Source organism: Rattus rattus, chromosome 10 (assembly GCF_011064425.1).
Source record: "Rattus rattus isolate New Zealand chromosome 10, Rrattus_CSIRO_v1, whole genome shotgun sequence".
In the NCBI taxonomy this organism is placed as follows: Eukaryota; Metazoa; Chordata; class Mammalia; order Rodentia; family Muridae; genus Rattus; species Rattus rattus.
Window position 1 is genome coordinate 19946890 of NC_046163.1, and position 25379 is coordinate 19972268.

A 25379-nucleotide genomic window follows, 5' to 3' on the forward strand; every position below is an offset into this window, starting at 1 on the left:
AGAAAGAAAGAAAGAAAGAAAGAAAGAAAGAAAGAAAGAAAGAAAGAAAGAAAGAAAGAAAAAGAAAAAGAACTAAAGAACTGGCATCAAAAGCTGGAGGATGTGAGAAAATGGAACATCATTGAATTTTTATCAGTATTACCAATTGTGCAGCCACGTTGGAAATTATCAAAAAAATTAAAGTAAATTGACCTATGACCAGAATGACTTACCATCCTATCCCACATATGCTTGCCCAGCTATGTTTATTGCTGCTCTATTTACAATAGCCAGTGAATGGAAACAACCTAAATGTCCTTCAGCTGGTAAATGGGTCATATGAAAATGGCTAGCATATACACTATGCGATACCATTCGGCTGGTAAATGGGTAAATGGGTGAACTAAAAAATATTATATTGTGATGTAACCGAGACCCACAAAAACAGACTACATGATCTCAACCTCTGTCACTGGATACTTCTCCGAATCTTCATAGGTGAGTCATATTCTGAAACAACTACAGACTCCAGTACAGTAAACACAGACCAGGGCCAGAGTATCAGGCCAGGTGAGCAATGGAAAGGTAAATATCAGCGTACAAATGATCTGAAGGAGAAAATATCAAAAGGGACGGAGACCCTGAGAACACCAATACAAGAGGGAGAATGGTAAATAACATTAAGGATATAAGGGAAAGCCATAAGGACTCTTACTCTATCAACTCCTCACCATTCAAAATTAACTATAATTTGTAATAGTCTCTGTATGTATGTTCATATATATTGTTAAAGAATATTTTATTCTCTAGGCTATAAAATGTTCCTTCCAAGAACCAAAGGCCATTTGAGAAACACAGTTATAACATCTAACATAAAATGAGTGCTAGGAGAGAGAAATATTCTTTTGAGTTGTTGGTCAAAGTTGCCTTATATAACACAAAATATAATAGACTACTTGTATTGCATTGGGTGGCCACCAAGAGGTAGAAGATAAGTACGTATTGCTAAAGACAACATTTACTTCATCACTGGGTCCAAAGTACCCTGATGTGGACTGTCCTGAAAGCTTCCTCTCTCAGCACTACCATTCATAGTACCAGAAGTTGTCATGTAAATTTCTAGTCAGAGAAGAAAGTAACTGTCCTGCCCAACTATGATGCCAATAAGAAGGAAACAACAAATTTAATGTCTTGTCTTCTTTTCCAAATCCTTCAGTTTGGCTGACTAGGAGACTCGCACAAGGAAATTGAACTTTATTATACTGGTCAATAAATGTAAAATGAACTCAGAGTGTTAATGTGAAAACACTGATTGGACATTCTCTGTTTGTTTTGCGCCTCCCTTGTGAACTTTGATATTTACCAAACTAGCTGCTAGTAGTGTAGTGAATTTCAAAGTGATGACAGGGTTCCCAGAAGCCCCACCACGGCTGGAGTTATAAGGTTGAGAACATGGGGTCCTGTAACCTGATGCTCTTAACCACTGTCTTCCTAACCTCATGGTTCACCACTTCCAAAGGTGAAGGTAAGAGGAAACAGACTTGAAAAATGCACTTTATAATCAAATATATTTTTCTCCTGTATGTTTACAAGAATACTTTTTAGGGTCTTTCAAAAAACTCATTTATTTTTATTGGTTATTTTATTTATTTACATTTCAAATGTTATTTCCCCTTCCTGATTTCCCCTCCACAAACCTCCTATTCCCCACCACCTACTTCTGTGAGGCTCCCCCACCTACCCACCTACTCCCACCTCACCACCCTAGCATTCCCCTATGTTGGGACATTGACACTCCATAAGACTAAGGGCCTCCCCTCCCGTAGATGCCAGATAAGGTAATCCTTTGCTATACAAGAGCTGGAGCCATAGGTTCCCATCTGTGTACTCTTTGGTTGGTGGTTTAGTCCCCGTGAGCTCTGGGGGAGGCGTCTGGTTGATTGATATTATTGTTCTTCCTATGGGTTGTAAACCCCTTCGGTTCCTTCAGTCCTTTCCCTACCTCCTCCATTGGGGTTCCTATGCTCAGTCTGATGTTGGCTGCAAGCATTCTTATCATATTGGTCAGGCTCTGGCAGAGCTTCTCAGGGGACAGCTATACCAGTCTCCTATCAGCAAGCACTTCTTGGCATCGGCAATAGTGTCTAGGTTTGGTATCTGCAGATGGAATGGATCCCTAGGGGGACAGTCTCTAGATGGCCTTTCCTTCAGTCTCTGCTCCACTCTTTGTCCTTGCATTTCCTTTAGACAGGAACAAATCTATGTTAGTATTTTTAAAGTGGGTTGATGGCCCCATCCCTCAACTGGGGGCTGTGCCTGACTTCTGAACATGATCTCTTCAAGTTCTCTCTCCCCTTTATTAGGTACTTCAGCTAATGTCATCCCTTTTGGGTCCTGGGAGTCTCTTGCTTTCCTAGCATCTGGGACTTTCTGGTGGTTGCCACCAGATTCCCATCCTCAACTGGTACATGCCTCAGTTCAATATCCTAACCCTCTGTACTTCTTCCCCTCTCATCTCCTCCCAAACCTGCTCTTGTCCCTCCCTTTTCCCTCTCCTTCCCTCCGAAGTTCCTTCCTCTTTTTCCTGTGATCATTTTGTTCCCCCTTCTAAGTAGGGCTTAAACATTCACGCTTTGGTCTTCCTTATTCTTGAGCTTCATATGCTTTGTGAGTTGTATCATAGGTATCCCAAACTTTTTGCCTAATATCCACTTACCAGTGAGTATATATGATATGTATTATTTTATGACTGGGTTACCTCACTCAGGATGATATTTTCTAGTTCCATTCATTTGCCTATGAATTTCATGAAGTCATTGTTTTTGATAGTTGAGTAGTACTCCATTGTCTAGATGTACCACATTTTCTGTATCCATTCCTCTGTTGAAGGGCATCTGGATTCTTTCCAGCTTCTGGCTATTATAAATAAGGCTGCTATGAATAAAATGGAGCACGTGTCCTTGTTATATGTTAGAGCATCTTTTGGATATATGCCCAGGAGAAGTTTAGCTGGGTCCTCAGGTAGTACTATGTCCAGTTTTCTGAAGAATTTCCAGACTGATTTCCAGAATATTTGTACCAGCTTGCAATCCCACCAGCAATGGAAGAGTGCTCATTTAGAATGGAAAATATATTAATCATGATTCTGAGTAGCCTGAATCAAGACTGTGATTGAAAACCATCAATGGGACCAAAACCTGCATCAGAAAAGTGTAAAGTATCAATATATTTTGGTCTGATTTGAGGACCTGCTATTTCTGCCTAAGATACACTTTTTAAAAAAATATTAGTTTTACTTCGAGGAATCAGATACAAAAATGACAAAGACAAATCCATATATTCCCACATGAGAATTAAAATTAGCTAAATATCTGAGAACTGTGATAATATGATACTCTGTTTTAAATGATGCTCCTTAAAATAACTTGTAAAAAGGAAATCTCAGATAATTTAATTTACCGATGATCTATGCAAAGTATAATTCTCAAATTTGTTAAAGAAAAATATTTAGGATACAAAGAATTAATTTTAAACCATGTACCAAAAATATAGAAAATTCATGGGTTTTCAACTTATTAAAAAATACAATGAAAAGCGAAACTATAGCAAATTTGTATGCTTTTGTTGGTATTTGTTAGAATTCTTTTAACATGTTGCATGAACTTTCCTGAAGTATAATCATACTTTATGAAAACTCATACTATTATGACAGTAAAAGTACTAATTATTTTTAAATAGGAGTAAGAAGAGATAAAATGTGGCAACTTACATATAAATTTATTAATACTATGAACAATATAGCAATGTAAAAATGTTATAACAAGTTTAAAATAATATAATCACAATAAATTTCAGTTCAAATTCAAGTTTTAATTAAGCATTTATCATAGTCAATATTAATAAATATCCCAAATCTACTTCTCTGGTGGGCTGTAAGATATAATGTAACTTCATAAAGAAAGACTTCCTCACATACTTCAGTGTCTGAATTCTATTTGTTTTCCTGTCCATCATACCTTTGTCTTCTTAAGCAGTTATACTAATTAATATGATTATACTATTCTTAAGCAGTTATAATAATTAATATGATTATACTATAATTATACTATTAATTCTATTCAGGTGGTTTATCTATGATATGTATGGTTTATTATTTTAAAAATGAAAAATTACACTACATTTTCCTGTAAGGTAAAAGAAATACTTCCTTATTCAGTAAATTTTCCCAATTAAGTCAAGGGACACATTTACTTCAAATATGAGTATGAAACATTCACATCTTTGAAAAGTAAGAACCTGTGAATATTAATACATGTGCCCAATGAGTGCTGAGAAAAGCAATTTCAAAATTAGAAAAATGTATGTAATCATTGAAGTTCTATATGATGAAGTTATTGTTGATTAGATGAGTCATAAATCATGAAGCACTATATGTAATGGCTTCAACAGAGAAAAATTCAAGTCAGAGAGGCACAAGCACATTGGGAAGAGAGAGAGGAAGCATGAGTGATATATGAAGCTTGAGAAGATGCGCTTATTAAGGTCATTTTTACAGCTTTCAGTAAAAAAAGGAAAAAGAGTGTCTGCCTTTTAGTTTTCATATACATACTTAACATTGGAAAATGGGTAGCTGGATGTAACCACTAGAAAGTACCAGACAATTGGGAAATGAGAGGTTTCTATGACCTAACAGGGATGACTTTAGCTGAAATGCCTAACAAAGGAGAATACAACCTGTAGAGACCACCTCTCAAGATAGGCAAGGCTCCCCAGTTGGGGAAACTCACGCAAATCAAAATTGTTAACTCAAAAATGTTCCTGTGGAAAAACAGGGGGGAAATTGGAATAGAGACTGAAGGAAAGGCCATCCAGAGACTGCCCCACCAAGGGATCAATCCCATCTACAGATACCAAAGCTGAAACCATTGCTAATGCGAAGAAGCACTTGCTGACAGTAGCCTGGTATGGCTGTTGCCTGAGAGGTTCTACCTGACCAACACAGGTGTGGATACTCACAGCCAGCCATCAGACGGAGCCCAGGGGTCCCAATGGAAGAGTTAGAGAAGTACTGAAGGAGCTGAAGGGGATTGAAACCTCATAAGAAGAACAGTATCAACTAATCAGACTGCGCAGAGCTCCCAGAGACTAAACCACCAACCAAAGAGTATACATGGACGGAACACTGTCTCTCAATACATATGTAACACAGAATGGCCTTAGCAGCCATAAATGGGTGGGGGGTTTGGTCCTGTGGAGACTTGTTGCCCCATCAAAGAGGGATGCTAGAACAGTGAGGTGTGACTGGGTAAGGAGTGGAGATGTACCTTCATAGAGGCAAACATAGTGGGAGAAAGGGAATGGAATGGAAGGTATGTGGAGGGGTAACCAGGAACAGGGAATATCATTTGAAATGAAAACAAATAAAATATATGTGTGTCTATGTATATATGTATATATGTATATATATGTGTGTGTGTGCTTGTGAGTATATGTGTTTATTATATATTATATCGTGTTTGTTATACATATATATAATGTGTATACACACACACACACATATATATATATATGTATGTATATATGTATGTATATAATTGTTTTCAAATGCTTACTTTCAGGAATAGCATGCAAACCCCCGTATATTCCAAATGGAATCTACTCACCTCATAAGATTAACTACACAATCGATGATGAAATAAAATATGAATGTAAAAATGGCTTCTACCCTGCAACCAAGGGAACTGTTGCAAAGTGTACAAGTACTGGATGGATCCCTGTTCCAAGATGTAGTTGTAAGTTTAAGTCAAAACTTTACTCCACATATTACTAAACTTACTCTTTAAACATGAACAAATGGAGACAACTTACTAACAAATATTTGATGTTTTACTTGTGTACAACCCTTAACTCTACTGTTAAAACTAATATTTATGGGGTTGGGGATTTAGCTCAGTGGTAGAGCGCTTGCCTAGGAAGCGCAAGGCCCTGGGTTCGGTCCCCAGCTCCGAAAAAAAAAAGAACCAAAAAAAAAAACTAATATTTATGTGATATTATATTTTAACTAATAGTAAATTTTAAAATATGAAGTAATATTAAATTTTTGCTTTAGAAACCAATAATTCATATTTTACTTCTACTGCAACTGATCGATATGTTTATATGTATCTTTAATTAATGAATTTCAAAGATTTTAGCAAATTATTGGGTAAGAATATTGTCATATGAGAATTGATTTTACTTATTCATTTGCTTTGTAGCAAGTATCTTTCAAAAATATTTGCTCCTTAATTAAACTTTGTCGTCCTCCATTTCTGTCAACCATATTTGAGGATGACATGGCTACTGGCTCTGGATGCCATACTGTCAGAAACTGTCTTGGTTCTCAGTCATCAGGAGATTTTGCTGGACTGTAGACTGTATGTCCAACATGGCACACAAATTAGTACATGAGCCTTCAGTTCCTTATCAGGTAAACTGCTGCATAGATTGGTTAATGAAATCTAACTTACCCTAGAGTTACTGATCAGGGAGACAATAGAGGTCTAGAATCCATGCATGAACAATTCTCACCCATTATGTTTTGTTTCATTTTGTTTTTGTTTGTTTGATTTTAAGTGCTTATGGAATCTTTTTTTTTTATTGACATTTCATACGTTATTCCTTTTCCTGGTTGCCAGTCCATAAAGGCCCTAATCTATCCATCTTCACCTTGCTTCTATGAGAGTGACCCCCACTCACCCACAATCCCCTGTTTGCCTCCCCACCCTGACATTCCCCTACACTGGAGCATCGAGACTTGGCAGGATCAAGGGCTTCTCAACCCATTGGTGCCCAACAGGGCCATCCTGTGCTACATATGCAACTGGAGATATGGCTCTGGCCATATGTACTCTTTGGATGTCGGTTTAGTCCATGGGAGCTCAGGTTGGTTGGTATCGTTGTTCTTATGGGGTTGCAACCCCCTCCAAATCCTTCATTCCTTTCTCTAACCCTCTAATGGGGACCTTCTTCTCAGTGCAGTGGTTGACTCTGAGCATCTGCCTCTGTATTTCTCATGCTCTTGCAGAGCTTCTCAGGAGACAACTAAATCAGGTTCCTGTCAGCTTGCATTTCTTGGCATCAGAAATTTTTTCTGGGATTGGAGACTGTATGTTTATGGGCTGGATTCCAAGGTGAGGCAATCTGTGGATGGCCTTCTCTTCATTCTCTGCTCTAAGCTTTGTCACAATAACTCCTCCTATGAATATTTTTGTTCCCCTTTTAAGAAGGACTGAAGCAACCTCAGAAAACTGGAAATTTATCAACCTCAAGACCCAGCTATACTACCCTTTGGCATATACCCCAAACACATCCTATCAAAAAACACTCCCTCATCTATGCTCATTGCTTCTTTGTTTTTAATAGAAATACGAAGAAAATAATCTAGGTATTTCTCAAGAGAAAAATAAATTTTGAAAAAAAAATATGCTGCATTTACATAATGAACTTATACTCAGAGGCTTAAATGATTACAACATGAAATTTTCAGGCAAATGAATAAAACAATAAAATAAACATTGTACATGATATAACCAAGACCCAGATATATAAATATGGTATATATTGACATATAAGTGGATATTAGCTGTTAAGTAAATTATAACCATGCTATAATCTTTAGATCAGGAGAGGTTAGATAAAGAAGGTTATAAAAGGAAAACATGGTTTAATTATGAAGAGGAAATAGAATAAATGATGCTCATAGAGTGGAGGTTGGTAGAGAAAAGAACAGGAGGGATCAAGTGTGTGTGGAAGGAATAGAGAGAGATAGTATGGGGAGAGACAATTGGAATTGAGGCCTTTTGGGGTGGCAATAAGGAAACCTAGTGCAATGGAAAGTTGCTGAGTCTATGTCGATGAACTTAGACAGGATTCCTAGTCATGAAGATACATGGTCTGAACATAATCAGGCAAGGGTTCCAAAGGTAGGACTGGACTATATTGTTTGGGTTGTTGGACTAGAAGGACAAATGGAGATCTCTAGACAACCCAGACTTATGTTAGAACCAATGATTACCCTCTTAAAACTGATAATGCAGGCCTTATGATGAGAATAACATCCACTCAGATCACTGATTTTAGGTAGGTCAAGTTGATATGGGCTTGATGCCTTCACTCTTATATTCTAGGCCCTTTTTCCCTGTAATGTAATATACAGGCTATTGAAAAAAATCTGGAAAACTACCAACCAAACACTCTCCAACCATATTCTGTCTTGCCTGTAAGATGTACAAGGGCAAAGTTGGCACAGAACATGTAGGACTGGCTAACCAACATTTGGTTTAACTTGATGCATATGCCACAGAAGAGAGACCATGCCCATCACTGCCTGGAATACTAGGAACCAAGACTGGATATCCCAAAACCTACAGTATAACAAAGTTATCCCTAGAAAAGGGGGATGCTAGAGTGTTGAAGCATGGTAAGTTTAGTGGGTAGAGAAGCACCCTCATAGAACCAAAGGGGAGGGGGAAGAAGAGGGATGAGATGCATGGTTTTTGGAGGGGTAACCAAAAAGGGGGAATGTCAACTTATAAAATTATATATATGTATATATATGTATATATATGTTGATATATAGATACATGTTGATATATATATATTGATATATAAATAAATATATAATTATGATTACTTTGAGACATGACATTGCAAATCTCCTCATATTCCAAATGGGAACAACTCACCTCAGATATTTAACTACACAGTTGAAGATGAAATAAGATATGAATGAAAAGATGGCTTCTATCCTAAACTCAAGGAACTGTTTCAAAATGTACAAGTACTGGATGGATCTCTGCTCCAAAATGTAGTTGTAAGGTTCAGTCACATCTTTACTCCACACAGTACTAAAATTGCTCATCTAAAAATACACAAGTGGAGATACATTACCAGCATATATTTGATTTTTATTTCTGTACAACACATGAACTCTACTGTTCAAAATAGCACTCTACATAATATAATATTTTTATTGAAAGATTTTATTTACATTTCAAATGTTATCCCCTTTTGTTGGGAGTGATGCCCTTAAAACCCTCCATTTTTTTTTTTATTAACTTGAGTATTTCTTGTTTACATTTCGAGTGTTATTCCCTTTCCCGGTTTACGGGCCAACATCCCCTTAACCCCCCCCTCCCCTTCTTTATGGGTGTTCCCCTCCCCATCCTCCCCCCATTGCCACCCTCCCCCCAACAATCACGTTCACTGGGGGTTCAGTCTTAGCAGCACCCAGGGCTTCTCCTTACACTGGTGATCTTACTAGGATATTCAATGCTACCTATGAGGTCAGAGTCCAGGGTCAGTCCATGTATAGTCTTTAGGTAGTGGTTTAGTCCCTGGAAGCTCTGGTTGCTTGGCATTGTTGTTCATATGGGGTCTCGAGCCCCTTCAAGCTTTCCAGTTCTTTCTCTGATTCCTTCAATGGGGGTCCTGTTCTCAGTTCAGTGGTTTGCTGCTGGCATTAGCCTCTGTATTTGCTGTATTCTGGCTGTGTCTCTCAGGAGAGATCTACATCAGGCTCCTGTCTGCCTGCACTTCCTTGCTTCATCCTTCTTGTCTAATTGGTGGCTGTATATGTATGGGCCACATGTAGGGCAGGCTCAGAAGGGTGTTCCTTCTGTCTCTGTTTTAATCTTTGCCTCTCTATTCCCTGCCAGGGGTATTCTTGTTCCCCTTTTAAAGGAGGAGTAAAGCATTCACATTTTGATCATCTGTCTTGAGTTTCATGTGTTCTAGGCATCTAGGGTAATTCAAGCATTTGGGCTAATATCCACTTATCAATGAGTGCATACCATGTGTGCTTTTCTGTGATTGGGTTACCTCACTCAGGATGATATTTTCCAGTTCCAACCATTTGCCTATGAATTTCATAAAGTCATTGTTTTTGATAGCTGAGTAATATTCCATTTTATAGATATACCACATTTCTGTATCCATTCCTCTGTTGAAGGGCATCTGGGTTCTTTCCAGCTTCTGGCTATTATAAATAAGGCTGCTATGAACATAGTGGAGCACGTGTCTTTTTTATATGTTGGGGCATCTTTTGGGTATATGCCCAAAAGAGGTATAGCTGGATCCTCAGGCAGTTCAATGTCCAATTTTCTGAGGAACCTCCAGACTGATTTCCAGAATGGTTGTACCAGTCTGAAATCCCACCAACAATGGAGGAGTGTTCTTCTTTCTCCACATCCTCGCCAGCATTTGATGTCACCTGAGTTTTTGATCTTAACCATTCTCACTGGTGTGAGGTGAAATTTCAGGGTTGTTTTGATTTGCATTTCCCTTATGACTAAAGATGTAGAACATTTCTTTAGGTGTTTATCAGCCATTCGGCATTCCTCAGCTGTGAATTCTTTGTTTAGCTCTGAACCCCATTTTTTAATAGGAAAACCCTCCATTATTGATGTTAATAGTATAGTTAGAGTTAAGTATGAGTGGGTTCATGGAAAATCCCCAGCCAGCTGCAGAAGACTAATACAAATCTGGTGGTCAGGATGAATAATGATATGATAAAGTTGTAACCTTGCTGAGAAATACATCTGACATCAAGATGCCCAATGTGATGACCTATAACCTTTAGGAGAAACCAACATCCTGCTGACTAGTGATATGACAAACCTGTGACCTTTCTGAAAGAACAACATCCTGTTGACATCAGCTAACCACACGAATACTGTGTCCTTGGCCTGCATAAATGTTTCCCACTCCCCACCTCTCTCTGTTACCCCGGTTATGGTATAAATTCAGCATTGGGAAAAAATAAAATTGTCGCCTTGATCAGACTCTTGTCTTAACATCCTTCTTTGTATCTCTTGTTCCCCATTCTCTGCCAGGTACTCTCTGCACACTCATTGACTGTCCTGCAGGATTAGACACCCTTTTCAGGCTTCATGTCCATAAGCCTCTATTTCATCCTTCCTCCCCTTTGTTGTATGAGAATATTCCCCACCCATTCACCTACCACTACTCACCTCCCTGTTCTGACATTCTCCTATAATGGGCCATCGAGCCTTGGCAGGACCAAGGGCTTCTCCTCTCATTGGTGTACAACAAGTACATCCTGTGCTACATATACAGCTGGAGCCATGGGTCTGTCCATGTGTACTCTTTAGATGGTGATTTAGTCCCTGAGAGCTCTGGTTGGTTGATATTGCTGTTCTTATAGGATTGCAAACCCCTTCAGCTCCTTCAGTAGTTTCTTTAACTCCTCCAGTGGGGACCCCATTATCAATTCATTGGCTGTCTGCTAGCATTTGCCTCTATATTTTTTTTTTATATTCTAGCAGATTCTCTCAGGAGACAGCTATATCAGGCTTCCGTCAGCATGCAATTATTAACATTAGCAATATTATCTGGTTTTAGTGGCTGTATGTATAGGCTGGCCCTGAATGGTCATTTCTTCAATCTCTGCTCCAAACTTCATCTCCGTATCTCTTCCTGTGAATATTTTGACCCCCTCCCCCCCCCTTTTTTTTTTTTTTTTTTTTTGGAGCTGGGGACCGAACCCCGGGCCTTGTGCTTCCTAGGCCAGCGCTCTACCACTGAGCTAAGTCCCCAACCCTTTTTTCCCCTTTTTTAAGTAGGACTGAAGCATCCACACTTTCTTCTTCCTTCTTCTAGAGCTTCATGTGATCTGTGCATTGTACCTTGACCAAATTGAGCTTTTGGGCTAATTTCCAAATATCAGTGAGTACATACCATGTGTGTATTTTTGTAATTGGGTTACCTCTCTCAGGATGATATTTTCTAGTTCCACCCATTTGCCTATGAACTTGATAAAATCATTGTTTTTCATAGCTAAGTAGTATTCAATTGTGCAAATGTAGCATATTTTCTGTATCCATTCCTCTGTTTGAGGACATCGGGGTGCTTTCCAGCTTCTTGGTATTATAAATAAGGCTGCTATGAATATAGTGGAACATGTGTCCTTGTTAAATGCTAGAGCATCATCTGGGTATATGCCCAGGAGTGGTATTCTGAGGAACCTCCAGAATGATTTCTAGAGTGATTGTAACAACTTGCAATCCCACCAACAATGGAGGAGTGTTTCTCTTTCTCCACATCCTTACCAGCATCTGTTGTTGCCTGAATTCTGATCCTAGCCATTCTGACTGGTGTGAGGTGGAATCTCAGGGTTGTTTTGATTTACATTTCCCTAATGACTAAGGATGTTAAACATTTTTTTAGGTACTTCTCAGCCATTCGATATTCCTCAACTGAGATTTCTTTGTTTAGCTTTGTACCACATTTTTAATAGGGTTATTTGACTCTCTGGAGTCTAACTTCTTGAATTCTTTGTATATATTGGATATTAGCCCTCTATTGGATTTAGGATTGGTAAACATCTTTTCCCAATCTGTTGGTTGCTGTTTTGTCCTAATGACAGTTTCCTTTGCCTTACAGATGCTTTGCAATTCTATAAGGTCCTATTGGTCAATTCTTGATCTTAGAGCATAAGCCATTGGTGTTTTGTTCAGGAAATTTTCCCCAGTGTCCATGTGTTTGAGGATCTTCCCCAATTTTCTTCTCTTACTTTGAGTGTATCTGGTTTTATGTGGAGGTCCTTGATCCACTTGGACTTTAACTCTGTACAGGGTGATAAGAATAGATCAATTTTCATTCTTCTACATTCTTACCTCTACTTGAAATATCACCATTTGGTGAAAATGCTATCTTTTTTCCACTAGAAGGATTTTAGCCCCTTTGTCAAAGATTAAGTGAACATAGGTGTGCGGGTTCATTTCTGGGTCTTCAATTCTATTCCATTGAGCTACCTGCCTGTCTCTGTACCAGTACCGTGCAGTTTTTATCACTATTGTTCTGTAGTACAGCTTGAGGTAAAATTTGGTGATTGCCCTGGAAGTTCTCTTATTATTAAGGATAGCTTTTTGCTATCCTGGGTTTTCTTTCTTTTTCTTTTTTTTTTTTTTTTTTTTTTTTGTTATTCCAAATGAATTTGCAAATTGCCTTTCTTTACAATTCGAAGAAAACTTGAGTTGGAATTTTGATGAGGATTGCATTCAATTTGTTGATTGCTTTTGACAAAATGGCCATTTTTACTATATTAATCATCCCAATCCATGAGCATAGGAGATCTTTCCATCGTCTTAGATCTTATTCAATTTCTTTCTTCAGAGACTAGAAGGTCTTGTCATACACATCTTCCACTTGCTTGGTTAGAGTTACACCGAGGTATTTTATGTTATTTGCAAATTTGTGAAAGGTTTCATTTCCTACTTCTTTTTCTCAGTCCGATTATCCTTTGAGTAGAGGAAGGCTACTGGCTTGTTTGAGTTATTTTTATTTCCAGCCACTTTGCTGAAGTCCTTTATCAGGCATAATAGTTCTCTGGTGGAATTTTTGGGTCACTTAAATATCCTATCATGTGCAAATAGTGATATTTTGACTTCTTCCTTTCCCATTTGTATCCCTTTGACCTCTTTTTTATCTCTGATTGCTCTGGCAAGGACATCAAGTAAGTGTATTAAATAGGTAGGGAGAGAATGGGCAGTCTTGTCTAGTCCCTGATTTTAGTGGGATTCCTTCAAGTTTCTCTCCATTTAGACTGATGAAGGTATGTTGAATTTTGTCAAATGCTTTCTCAGCATCTAAAGATCATGTGTTATTTTCCTTTTGAGTTTATTTATATAGTTATGATATAGTTATATAGTTGTTAATGAACTTCTATATATTGAACCATCCCTGCATCATTGAGATGAGGCCTACTTAATTATTATGGATGATCATGTTGATGTGTTCTTGGATTCGGTTTGGGAAAATTATATTGAGTATTTATGCTTCAAAATTGATAAGGGAAATTGGTCTGAAGTTCTTATTTGTTGGGTCACTGTAGGGTTTAGGTTTACGCATAATTGTGACTTCATAAAAGGAATTAGAAGGGTTCCTTCTCTTTCTATTTTGTGGAATAGTTTGGACAGAATTGGTATGAGGTCCTCTTTGAAGGTCTGATAGAATTCTGCACTTTACCCATCTGGTCCTGGGCTTTGTTTTTGGATAGGAGACATTTAATATCTGCTTTGATTTCTTTAGGAGTTATGGGACTGTTTAGGTTGTTTATCTGATCCTGCCTTAACTTTGGTACCTGATATTTTTCTAGAATATTGTCAATTTCATCCAGATTTTCCAGTTTTGCTGAAGATAGGCTTTGGTAGTATGATATGATGATTTTTTAAAACTTCCTCTCTTTCTGTTGTTATGTCTCCATTTTTCTTTCTGATTTTGTTAATTTGGATATTCACTCTGTGCCCTCTCCTTAGTCTGGCTAAGGGTTTATCTATCTTGTTCATATTCTCAAAGAACCAGCTCCTGGTTTTTCTGATTCTATGTATAGTTCTTATTGTTTCTACTTGGTTGATTTCAGACCTGAGTTTGATTATTTCCTGCCTTCTACTCCTCTAGGGTGTATTTTTTTCTTTTGCCCTATAGCTTTTAGGAGTACTGTCAAGATGCTAGTGTATGCTCTCTCTATTTTCTTTTTGGAGGCACTGGGAGCTATGAGTTTTCCTCTTAGCACTGCTTTCATTGTGTCACATAAGTTTCAGAATATTGTGCCTTCATTTTCATTAAATTCTGAAAAGTCTTTAATTTCTTTCTTGACCAACTTATAATTGAGTAGAGCATTGTTCAGCTTCCATGTATATGTGGGCTTTCTGTCATTTCTGTCATTATTGAAGACCAGGCTTGGTCCGTGGTGATCTGATAGGATGCATGGGATTATTCCAGTCTTCTTGTGGCTGTTGAGGTCTCTTTTATGACCAATTATATGGTCATTTTTGGAGAAGTACTTTGAGGTATTAGAGGAAGGTATGTTCTTTGGTTTTAGGATGAAATGGTCTATAGATACTCAAGTGCATTTGGATCATAACTTTGGATAGTTTCACTGCATCTCTGTTTAATATCTGTTCCCATCATCTGTCCATTGTTGAGAATGGGGTGTGGAAGTCTCCCACTATTATTGTGTTAGGTGCAATGTGGGCTTGGAGTTTTAGAAAGGTTTCTTTTATGTATGTAGGGGACCTTGCATTTGGGGCATAGATATTCAGGATTGAGAGTTCATCTTGGTAGATTTTTTTCTTTGATGAATATGAAGTGTCTTTCCTTATCATTTTTGATAAATTATGGTTGAAAGTAGATTTGGTCTGATATTAGAATAGCTATTCCAGCTTGTTTCTTGAGACCATTTTCTTGGAAAATTATTTTCTAGCCTTTCACTCTAAGGTAGTATCTGCCTTTTTCACTGAAGTGTGTTTCCTGTATGCAGCAAAATGCTGTATCCTCTTTATGTAACCAGTCTGTTAGCTTATGTTTTTTTTTTTTTTTTTTTTTTTTTTTTGATTTTTTTTTCGGAGCTGGGGACCGAACCCAGGGCCTTGCGCTTCCCAGGGCGCTCTACCACTGAGCTAAATCCCCAACCCTAGCTTATGTTTTTCATCGGGGAATTGAGTTCATTGATGTTCAGCAATATTAAGGAAAGTTATTGTTGTTTCCTGATGTTTTTGTTGTTAAAGGTGGAATTATGTTTGAATGACTCTCTTCTTTTGGATCCATTGCAAGAAGATTACTTTCTGGCTTTTTATAGGGTGTAGTTTCCCTCTTGCTGTTGGAGTTTTTTGTTTATCATCCTTCGTAGGGTTAGATTTGGAGAAAAATACTATGTAAATTTGGTTTTTGTCATGGATTATTTTGGTTTCTGTATCAATGGCAATTGAGAGTTTTACTGGATATAGTAGGCTGGTCTGGAATTTGTGTTCTTTTAGGTTCTGTATGAAATCTGCCTAGGGTCTTCTGGTTTTCATAGTCTCTAGTGAGAAGTCTGGTGTAATTCTGATAGGTCTGCCTTTATATGTTACTTGACCTTTTCCCCTTACTGCTTTTAGCATTAATTAGTTTTGTCCATTTGGTGGTTTGACTATTATTTGACAGGACAATTTTCCTTTCTGGTCTAATCTGTTGGTGTTTTGTAGTCTTCTTGTGTCTAATGGGCATCTCTTTCTTTAGGTTAAGGAAGTTTTCTTCTATAATTTTGTTGAAGATATTTACTATCCCTTTAAGTTTAGAATCTTCACTCTGTTTTATATTTGTTATTCTTGGGTTTGATATCCTCACTGGGTCCTGAATTTCCAATATGTTTTGGGTTAGGACCTTTTTGTGTTTTACATTTTGATTGACATTTAATTGTGTCAATGTTTTCTATGGTATCTTTTGCCGCTGAGAATCTCTGTTCTAACCATTGTATTCTGTTGGTGATGCTTGTATCTATGACTTCTGATCTCTTTCTTTGTGATTTTTTTATTGATTCTATTTCCACTTTTAGATCGTAGATGACTTTGTTCAATTCCTTCACCTGTTTGGTTGTGTTTTCCTATAATTTTTAAGGCATTTTTGTGCTTTCTCCTTAAGGGTTTCTACTTGTTTACCTGTGTTGTCCTGTATTTCTTTAAGGGAGTCACTTATGTCCTTCTTAAAGTCCTCTATCATCAGCATGAGATGTGATTTTAAATCTAAATCTTGCTTCTCTGCTGTGTTAGGATAGCCAGTACTTCGTTTGATAGGAGGACTGGGCTCTGATGATGCCAAGTAGTCTTGGTTTCTGTTGCTTAGGTTCTTGTGCTTGCCTGTCATCATCTGATTAATTCTGGCATTAGCTGCTCTTGCTGTCTGTTAAAGTGATTTGACCCTCCTGTAAGCCTGTGTATCAGCACTGCTGGAGATAGGCTTTGTCCCACTGTGGTCTGTGTACAGAGAACTGTGTCACAGGGTCAGCTCCAGGCACAGGCATAAACCGGAAGAATCCTTGCCCAGACTGCTTCTTGGTTCCTGTGTCCAGAGGGCTCCCAGAAGTTTCCTCTGGGGCCAGGAATGTGAGCAGAAGTGGTGGTCTCCCCTGTGCTCTCAGGATTGGTCACACTTTGAAGAGTCCCATTCTACACCCAGGAGATCTGTATACAGAGGGCTGTGGGACCAGGTCAGCTCTGGGTACAGGTGGCAACCAGAAGTCTCCTATCCCAGACTTCTCATGGATTCTTGTGTCCTGAGGGCTAGAGGCAGGTTCCTTGGAGCAGAAGTAATGGTCTTCCCTGTGCTGTCAGGATTTTTCACATGTCTAAGAGTCCAGATCTCTCCCATGCAGTGTCTGGGTATAAAGTTATATTAAAAGCACATCTCAGAAAAACAATAATTCATAATTTAATTCTACTCTAATTTATGAATATGTATATAGGTTTCTTCAATTAATGAACATTTTCAAAGATATTTAGCATATTATTGGGTAAGAATATTGTCATATAAGAATCAATTTTACTTACTCATTTGCATTGTAGCCAATATCCTTCAAAAATATTTGCTTCATAATGAAATTTTGATGTCAACCCACTTCTGTCAGCCATATTTGAAGATGATTTGGCTACTGTGTCCACATCATTGTTGTGCTGTCAGACACTGTCTTAACTGTTGTTCATTAGGAGATTTTGCTAGGCTATAGGCCTTGTGTCAAATGTGGCACACTCACTAGAACACATGAGGCCTTAGTTCCTTATTAGATAATCCTCTACATTGATTCGTTGATGACAACTAACTTGCACTAGAGTTTTTAATCAGAAAGACAATAGGGGTCTAGACTTCATCTATAAACAATCTCACCCAATATGTTTTTCATCATAGCTGTTTCTCATATACTGAGTTCAACACTGATATAAAAAAAGATATTAAGCTTCTCTCTCTGGGAAAGTTTGCTTTGTAGGGTTTCAGTAAATACATATGTGGGGCAGCAGATGTACCCTGATTCCTGGTTGAGAAGGGTTGAATCCCCAGAGGCCAAAAGGGAACAGCAGGCACATTCCCTTTCTCCTAGGAGATCAAGGCCTCACTAGCTGCAGCTCCCCACAGACCAATTTAAGACAGACCAGTCATGTAGAACAATGCTACAAACCCCTCCTCCACAGGTGAGGACAGGAACACAGGTCTCATAGGCTCAAGACAGATCAGTCAGAGAAACAGGACCATACCCCCAAATATGTAGATGAGGTCTTCCCAAGCTCTTGGGCCAAACTAATAGGAAGTACCTGCTGTTAGACACTGACCCATCCAAAAACTGTATTTAAGAATCGTGTTCAGGATTAAAAGTGTACAGGAATTATCCCATCATCTGAGAGCTTCTGTCATAAGAGCTGTAACACACCACTACTTGGGATAGAGATCTGCTCTCCCAAAACTGCTGCCAGATCTCCCCTGCACACCTAGTGGGCTAGTCATTCTCCTGCTCTCTCAGCCTGGCAGGAGCAACCAAAGAGGCAGCAGGCAGAAAGGAGCAGAACCAGCAGCAAAGGAGGCAGAAGCAATCCTACCTCCCTGCCTGAGCTCTCTTGCTTCCTCCTGAACCAGCAAACCAGCCCCATATCTGACACGCAGAGATCCTCAGGGAAAACCCCCAGCTTGCAGCACCACACACGTACACTGCACTGTTATTTGTGTCTAAAGTATCTTATTTCTGGAATATTTCTTTTCAGGTTTTGGGCTATCTGCACCTATATTTATTTCTATCTAGTAGTCCATAATAATTGAGTATCACAACCCTTATATCACACCCTGAAAGGAAGAAAGAAAGAGAGAGAGAGAGAGAGAGAGAGAGAGAGAGAGAGAGAGAGAGAGAAAGAAGATAGATAGATAGATAGATAGATAGATAGATAGATAGATAGATAGAGGGGGGTTAGGAGAGGGAGAGGGAGAGGAAGAGGGAGAGAGAGAGACCAATGGCAAGTGATCAAGAATCTCATCTTAGTCATCCTTCTATACTTGTGTCAATGTTACTGAAGTAAACAACAAGGAAGAATCTATTTACACTTGATAGCCTGAATTCATTGTCAACTTCAATGGCTCATCATTTTAAACGTGTGACCAAGCAGACCACCATGTCAAATATGAAGTTCTAAAGCAAAGCTCATTGCATCCTGTCCACCAGGAAACATAAGTAGAAAGGAATTGGCCAGCATGCCAATACCCCTTTAAATTGGTAGCCCCCAAAACTTAATTATTTCATCCAGACCAGACATTCCTGAACTTTGCACCCTCTTCAAAACCAGCATTGTACAACTAGCCTCTATCTGACATGAGATATTGAGAAATATATGAAATTTTTTTAAAAAATTAAAAAATATTATTAATACACATGAGAAGTATAAACAGTTATTATAATATTAAAATATTTTAATATTTTATTATAAAATACTATGAAATAAATATTGATTTAGATCATTAACAATTTCTTACATGTATATAATGTATTCAGAAATTCTTTTTTTTTTCAGAAATTCTATTTCCTCACTTCATTCAATATCTCCAACTGTATGATGAATATCTCATCATTGCCTATCCTTTTCCAAATTCATAAGTTTGAGTTTTGATACATGATGTATTTAGTTTAACCTAAGTCATATACATAACACTTGGATTAAAACTGACTTTTGGAACCTGGTTCAGTCACTAGTGGGTATATACCTGAAATCACTGATTCCCCTTTTTCAAGCATTTCTCACCATGAAATATTTCAGAGATGAGGACCATGGTTCCTTGAGATCTTACTCCAGACATTCCAGATACGATGGCCCAAACTTGTGCTGGCTCATCTAAGTATCTGTAGTTATTGAGAGTTTGTGATTACACTGGCTGTATAGAGCCCAACATAGGAGCCAGTGTCACTATCACATATTTTATCTCTAAGAATCCTTGTGGTCCTTCATCCACGTGTTATTAAACACTGAAGGGTAGACTGTAAATGTGATGTTTAATACTGAGCACACCATCGCATTATTTCCAGTGTCGTCTTTACTAGAACCATCATTTCATCAACATTTACTGGAATAGAAAACATTATTTGATTATGTTGAGGATCTGGATTGTCAATAAATATGATTTTTTAGAAGATTGCTCCATGTTTTGGCGATTTGTCATGCTAACAGAATATAGACACTCCAGCCTAGACCCTATAACACGCTTGCCATCGACTTTTGAGCACATTTACCATTGTGACATGAAATCAGTGTGCTAAAGTGTGCCTCATATCTTATTATAGTTAGTTTCCCAAAGCATATCTGTACAAATATATCAGTACTTAATGTGGTCTGAATATATCTGAATTTGAGTTACTTCATAGTAGAATTTCTGATAATTCTCTAGATAAAACAAAGATTAATCCCTCTGTAAGTTTACCACAAAACATTTCTCCTTAAAATGTATGGTGTGTCTTCTCAGGCCTATACACTTACTCATTCCTTCGCCAGATGGTTTAATGTTCAGTGGGGTATACAGCATAAATATACAAGTGAAATAATACAGAAAATGATGATCATGAATCTGCATTAGGAGAGATTTCACAAACTGTTTTTCTACCATCTTGAATTTGGAGATGGATGAAATTTGCCAATAAAACCTAAAATATTCTGGACTAGATAAAAAAATGAGCTGATTGAGTAATTATTTAGAATGGTTATAAAAATTAGTATATATATATATATATAAATATATATATAAATCAATGTTATGAGTAGCCTTAATCAAGAAGTGATGGACAGACCATCACTGTTGGAAGGACCATGATGTACATCTAGAAAAGTGTAAGATGTGAAGTGTGGCTGCGTTAAGTAGTAACCACCAACACTGATCCTACATTTTCAGGAATATCAGGTCAGTTTCGAAGAATTGTAAATGAAATGAACAAAGACAGATTCACCTGTGTCCACATGAGAGCTATAGAACTGTGTTAGTAATGATATTCCTTCTTTAAATTGTGTATCATTTTGGTGCCCTCAAAGAGAAATCTTAGTAAACTAATTTGTTATTGACGTCTTATGAAAAATACAATTCTCAAATTTGCTAAAGAAGTACACATAGGCTAAAAAAATTTAAATTTATAAACACTGTAACAAGTGTACAAAAATTCTTGATAATCATCTTATAGAAAACAAAAAGTGAAATGAATAAGAAAGGTGGATGAACTTTCATACTCTCGTTGAGATTTGTTTGAATTCTTTTAATATATATTGTTAGGGGCTCTTAAGTAGAGCCATTCTTCATGAAAAATTAATTCTCCTCTGATATTATAAGTATTACCTTTTTATTCCAAAACATTAAGATGAAAATTAAAAAAAACTTTTACATAATTTGTTAATACAGTGAACAATACTGCACTTCAATATGAATATACAAGTATAGTTTAATATAATGTAATCACAGTAGAGTTCAGTTCCATTGCAAATTTAAAGAAACACTTATTATATTAGATGTTAAGAAATATCTCTAATCTTCTTCGCTGGTGTGTCAGTGTCTAGTGCATTGGGGGCCCTGGGTACGGTCGCAAACAACCAGGACACAGGGGATGCAGACCAAAGGCAGAAACAACTGCATGAAGTTGCAAGCTTTATTAATCCTTATATAGATATGAATATGCATTACCTCAATTTCCACTTTGGCAAGATACCCTAAGATCATTATTCCCACAATACCAGGAACAACTGAGGCAAGACTAAACAAAGAAATATGACTAAACAAAGGTTTCTTCTCAAAATATTCACAAAACAAATCACTCCTCTTCTTATTATCAAAATATACTCACCATTACCAAGAAAGCATGAGAACTGCTTTCACAGAAACAGGACACAGCAGAACATATTTTAAGGCCAAGTAAGAAAAACATTTTCTTCTCAAGGGTGGCATTCCAGCCCCTACTTGCACCTGTCACCAGTCCTTACTTGATCCTTCCTGGGAGCTGCATCTCTATGTCTCAACACTGGTGATCTGTAACATTTCTAGAAGAAAGACTTCCTCATATACCTCAGATTTCTGAATTCAATTTGTTTCTTGGTCCTCAGTGCCCACGGCTTTCTCATGTAGTTCTTTTAATTTACAGAAAGTAATCTACTGATCAAGTGTTTTATCTCTGATATGAGTGTTTTATGGTTGTTTTATTTTATTATTTTTTCTCTCAAGTGAAACCTTGTGATTTTCCACAATTCAAACATGGACGTCTGTATTATGAAGAAAGCCGGAGACCCTACTTCCCAGTACCTATAGGAAAGGAGTACAGCTATTACTGTGACAGTGGGTTTACAACGCCTTCACAGTCATACTGGGACTACCTTCGTTGCACAGCAAATGGGTGGGATCCTGAAGTCCCATGCCTCAGTAAGCCAATGCCTTTGTATTTAACTATGTTGATTCTTTTAAAGAGAAAGCACATACATAATTAAGTTATTCATGGCAAAAATAAGACCAACAAAAGAATTTGTGAGCAAAATGACTTGTTTCTGTCATGAAATGTTTCTTCATGAAATATACACACATACAATAGGGACTATGGAAATACCTTGAATATTTTATTTTTACAAACAAAAGAGAAATGTGTTCTCTTAAATGTTTGTTATTAATTTTATTTTTGAATGACGTGCATGCTCATTAAACAGTTTTAAAGATAACATTTAACAGTTTATTTTTAAACAAATTAAAGATTTTATTTTTTTAATTTTTAATTATTATGTTTCTTAGGGCAATGTATTTTCCATTATGTGGAAAATGGAGAAACTTCATACTGGGAAAGAAGATATATAGAGGGTCAGTCTGCAAAAGTCCAGTGTTACAGTGGCTATAACCTTTCAAATGGTCAAGATACAATGATATGTACAGAAAATGGCTGGTCCCCTCCTCCCAAATGCGTCCGTATCAGTAAGTACCTTGCTCTGAGGTTCTGAGATGTCATGACTTCTCACTCATCTATATTAACTGGAGCAAATTGCTCCATTGTTTCAAGTAAAGGATTGCTTACCGGAAGGATTCTTAACAAATACATAGTAAATTGAACATACCTACAGATACTAGTTAATAATAAAGCAAAACATTGAGTAATTTATTCTGTAGTTTACAATATTTGCAATATTTAAAATCACTCTGTCATTTGACTTAAAAATTATAAAAGTACAATGTAGAATTAAACAAATATGACAATAGCAATATACATCATTGATATATTTAGGAAATTATTTTTATATTATTAACATTAGTTATTTGTTTAAGTATGTACTGAATTTAATTTAGTATTCTTTTATTTATGCTTGATTTCTTCATATATTATTGTACATAATCTTTTCAGTGTATATGTCAATTGGGCTGATTTATCTGAACTTAACTGCCTTTCCTATTTATACATCTTTTCATATTTAGAGTATTATCTATGTATATTTCTTTAGCGTTTTTTCCCTAGGTAACTGAATAAGATCCTAACACAAATAACAGAGGATCAGAGAACACCCAAAGACTCCCATGCTATGTGGCCTGCCCACAGCAGGACCTGCTATAATGCACAAATGAGTGGTGAACATATAGGAGAAAAAGAGAAAACAGTTTGACCATTAAGTAGAGAGGTGGGAATTGAGAAGTGATGGTGGAGAGAACAGCCTGTTTAAGTAACTACCTTTGACACCTGAGATCATGGTGAAATCTCAGCCCATGCTACCACTGAGGGGCATATCCTGGTTGATGGATTTGTAGTAGCATGGCTCCGTGTTGATATCATTGGCTGATATGACCATTAAACTTCATGGAGCCATCAGTTAGTGACTTCTTAAAGAAATATTTTTTTCTCCAACCCTTACTACCTCCCAAATAATTAAAACTAGACGATTTTACATATATATATATATATATATATATATATATATATATAAAACAAGCTTTAAGAACACAACTGAGTACTACTACTCTATTTAATCCTCCCAACTATTCTGGATACCCCCCTGACAAAATCCCTGCATTTTAGCACTGTCTGCCTCTCTCTCTGCTCCAGGTGTTACTCATGTTATATCCTGGACTCTCCCAATTGCAAGTCCCCATTTCTCTCTCCTGCCAGCCTCTGGGCTGGGAGGAAGTCCAGTCCTATTATTTCCTCTGCTCAGACATGGGCTTATCAGCTTTTTACTAATCAGGGAATAATTGGAGAGCAATGTTTACACAAGGTTTAGACTGGAGATTTTTCAGAATAAGGATTATACCTAGATATGGGGGCACAATAATCAGTATTTAAGTAATACAAGGGTAATCTGTACACACCTCAAAATAATGTTGTACATACCCTGATTTGTCACCTAGGACCACTTTAAGGTCTTAGGGCTATGCAGAACTGTCCCCACCACTTGTGTGCTATGAGATGGCCTGTGTGTGGCTGTGATGCCCTCCTCCACATCTTGTCCCTTGCCAACTAACCTACAGCAGTCAGGAGATCTGGCCCTGGGATAAGGAGAGTAGGATATCTGCATGTGCCTCCAACCAGCTACAACACTTTGGAACTTAAGCTATGCACCTCACCTGGGGAGCACAGTTAGGCTCAAGCTCGCCCTGGTAATGGTGGCACTGGTGAGCTGCTCTGAGGGTATGAACAAAGAAGAGGCAACCCTACTACCAAAAACTAGTGTGGGAATGGGGAAGATGTCCTTCCCCAACACTTTCCACATGATTAGGTAAGAGAGCTATCCCAGCCCCTTGATTAGTGCAACACTTGGGAAAGTGAGACCTGCACTTTGATTGGGCAACACAGTATAGCAGGATCTGGTGGTGTGGGTGTGGGTGATCAGGCCCTGAGGGCATGACACCAGGCGAGTTGACCTTGAAGCATGTAGCATTGGGTGAGCCAACAAGCCAGGATAGTGCTGTAGAGTTTGCCCTGTTGGTGCAGGAGAGTTGGCAGGCTGACCAACTCAGCTACCTCCAATGTCCAGATTCAAGATGTTGAGCTGGCCCACCCTAACATCCACCTCATCTATGACCTGCTGGAGTAGGTGAAAGAGCTGATCCTGGAGGCGCAAAGCTGCTGGGTCTCCATGACACAGGGTGAAAATAGGATATCCCAGAGGATTCCTGGTAAGGATCCAGTATTGATGATATAGAAAAAAATCAGAAGCCTCGGTTCAGACTAATAACTCACTGCAATAAACATTTGCAAATAACAGTATGTGAAAAAAGTGCATACTCTGTGACATTGTGACACATTACAGCTTCCATGGCAAGATAAAAATCTACACTGTAAAAAATAATATTATAGAAAAAAAATTTTTAAAAATAACTTCTATTTGAATCACTATCCCTGACCTCGAGTTCTACTACAGAGCAGAGGTTATAAAAATATCATTGTATTGGTACAGAGACAGACACATTGATCAATGGAATAAAATTGAAGACCCAGAAATAAAGCCACACACTTATTCATAGTTGATCTTTGACACAGAAGCCAAAAATATTCAAGAGAGAGAGAGAGAGAGAGAGAGAGAGAGAGAGAGAGAGAGAGAGAGAGAATAAATGGT

At 37.7% G+C, this 25379-nt stretch overlaps 1 protein-coding gene across 1 annotated transcript in view; it reads left to right on the top strand.

Moving 5' to 3' along the window:
* The first annotated feature begins 1372 nt into the window (after positions 1–1372).
* The window catches only part of LOC116911671 (complement factor H-related protein 3-like), a 34127-nt gene continuing 10120 nt past the window's right edge, over positions 1373–25379 (top strand). Inside the window, exons 1-4 of the mRNA XM_032915625.1 lie at positions 1373–1504; positions 5598–5771; positions 22021–22215; positions 22576–22752. Of these exons, the coding sequence (XP_032771516.1) occupies positions 1432–1504; positions 5598–5771; positions 22021–22215; positions 22576–22752 (619 nt within the window). The 5' untranslated portion in view covers positions 1373–1431. The remainder of the gene's footprint in view (positions 1505–5597; positions 5772–22020; positions 22216–22575; positions 22753–25379) is intronic.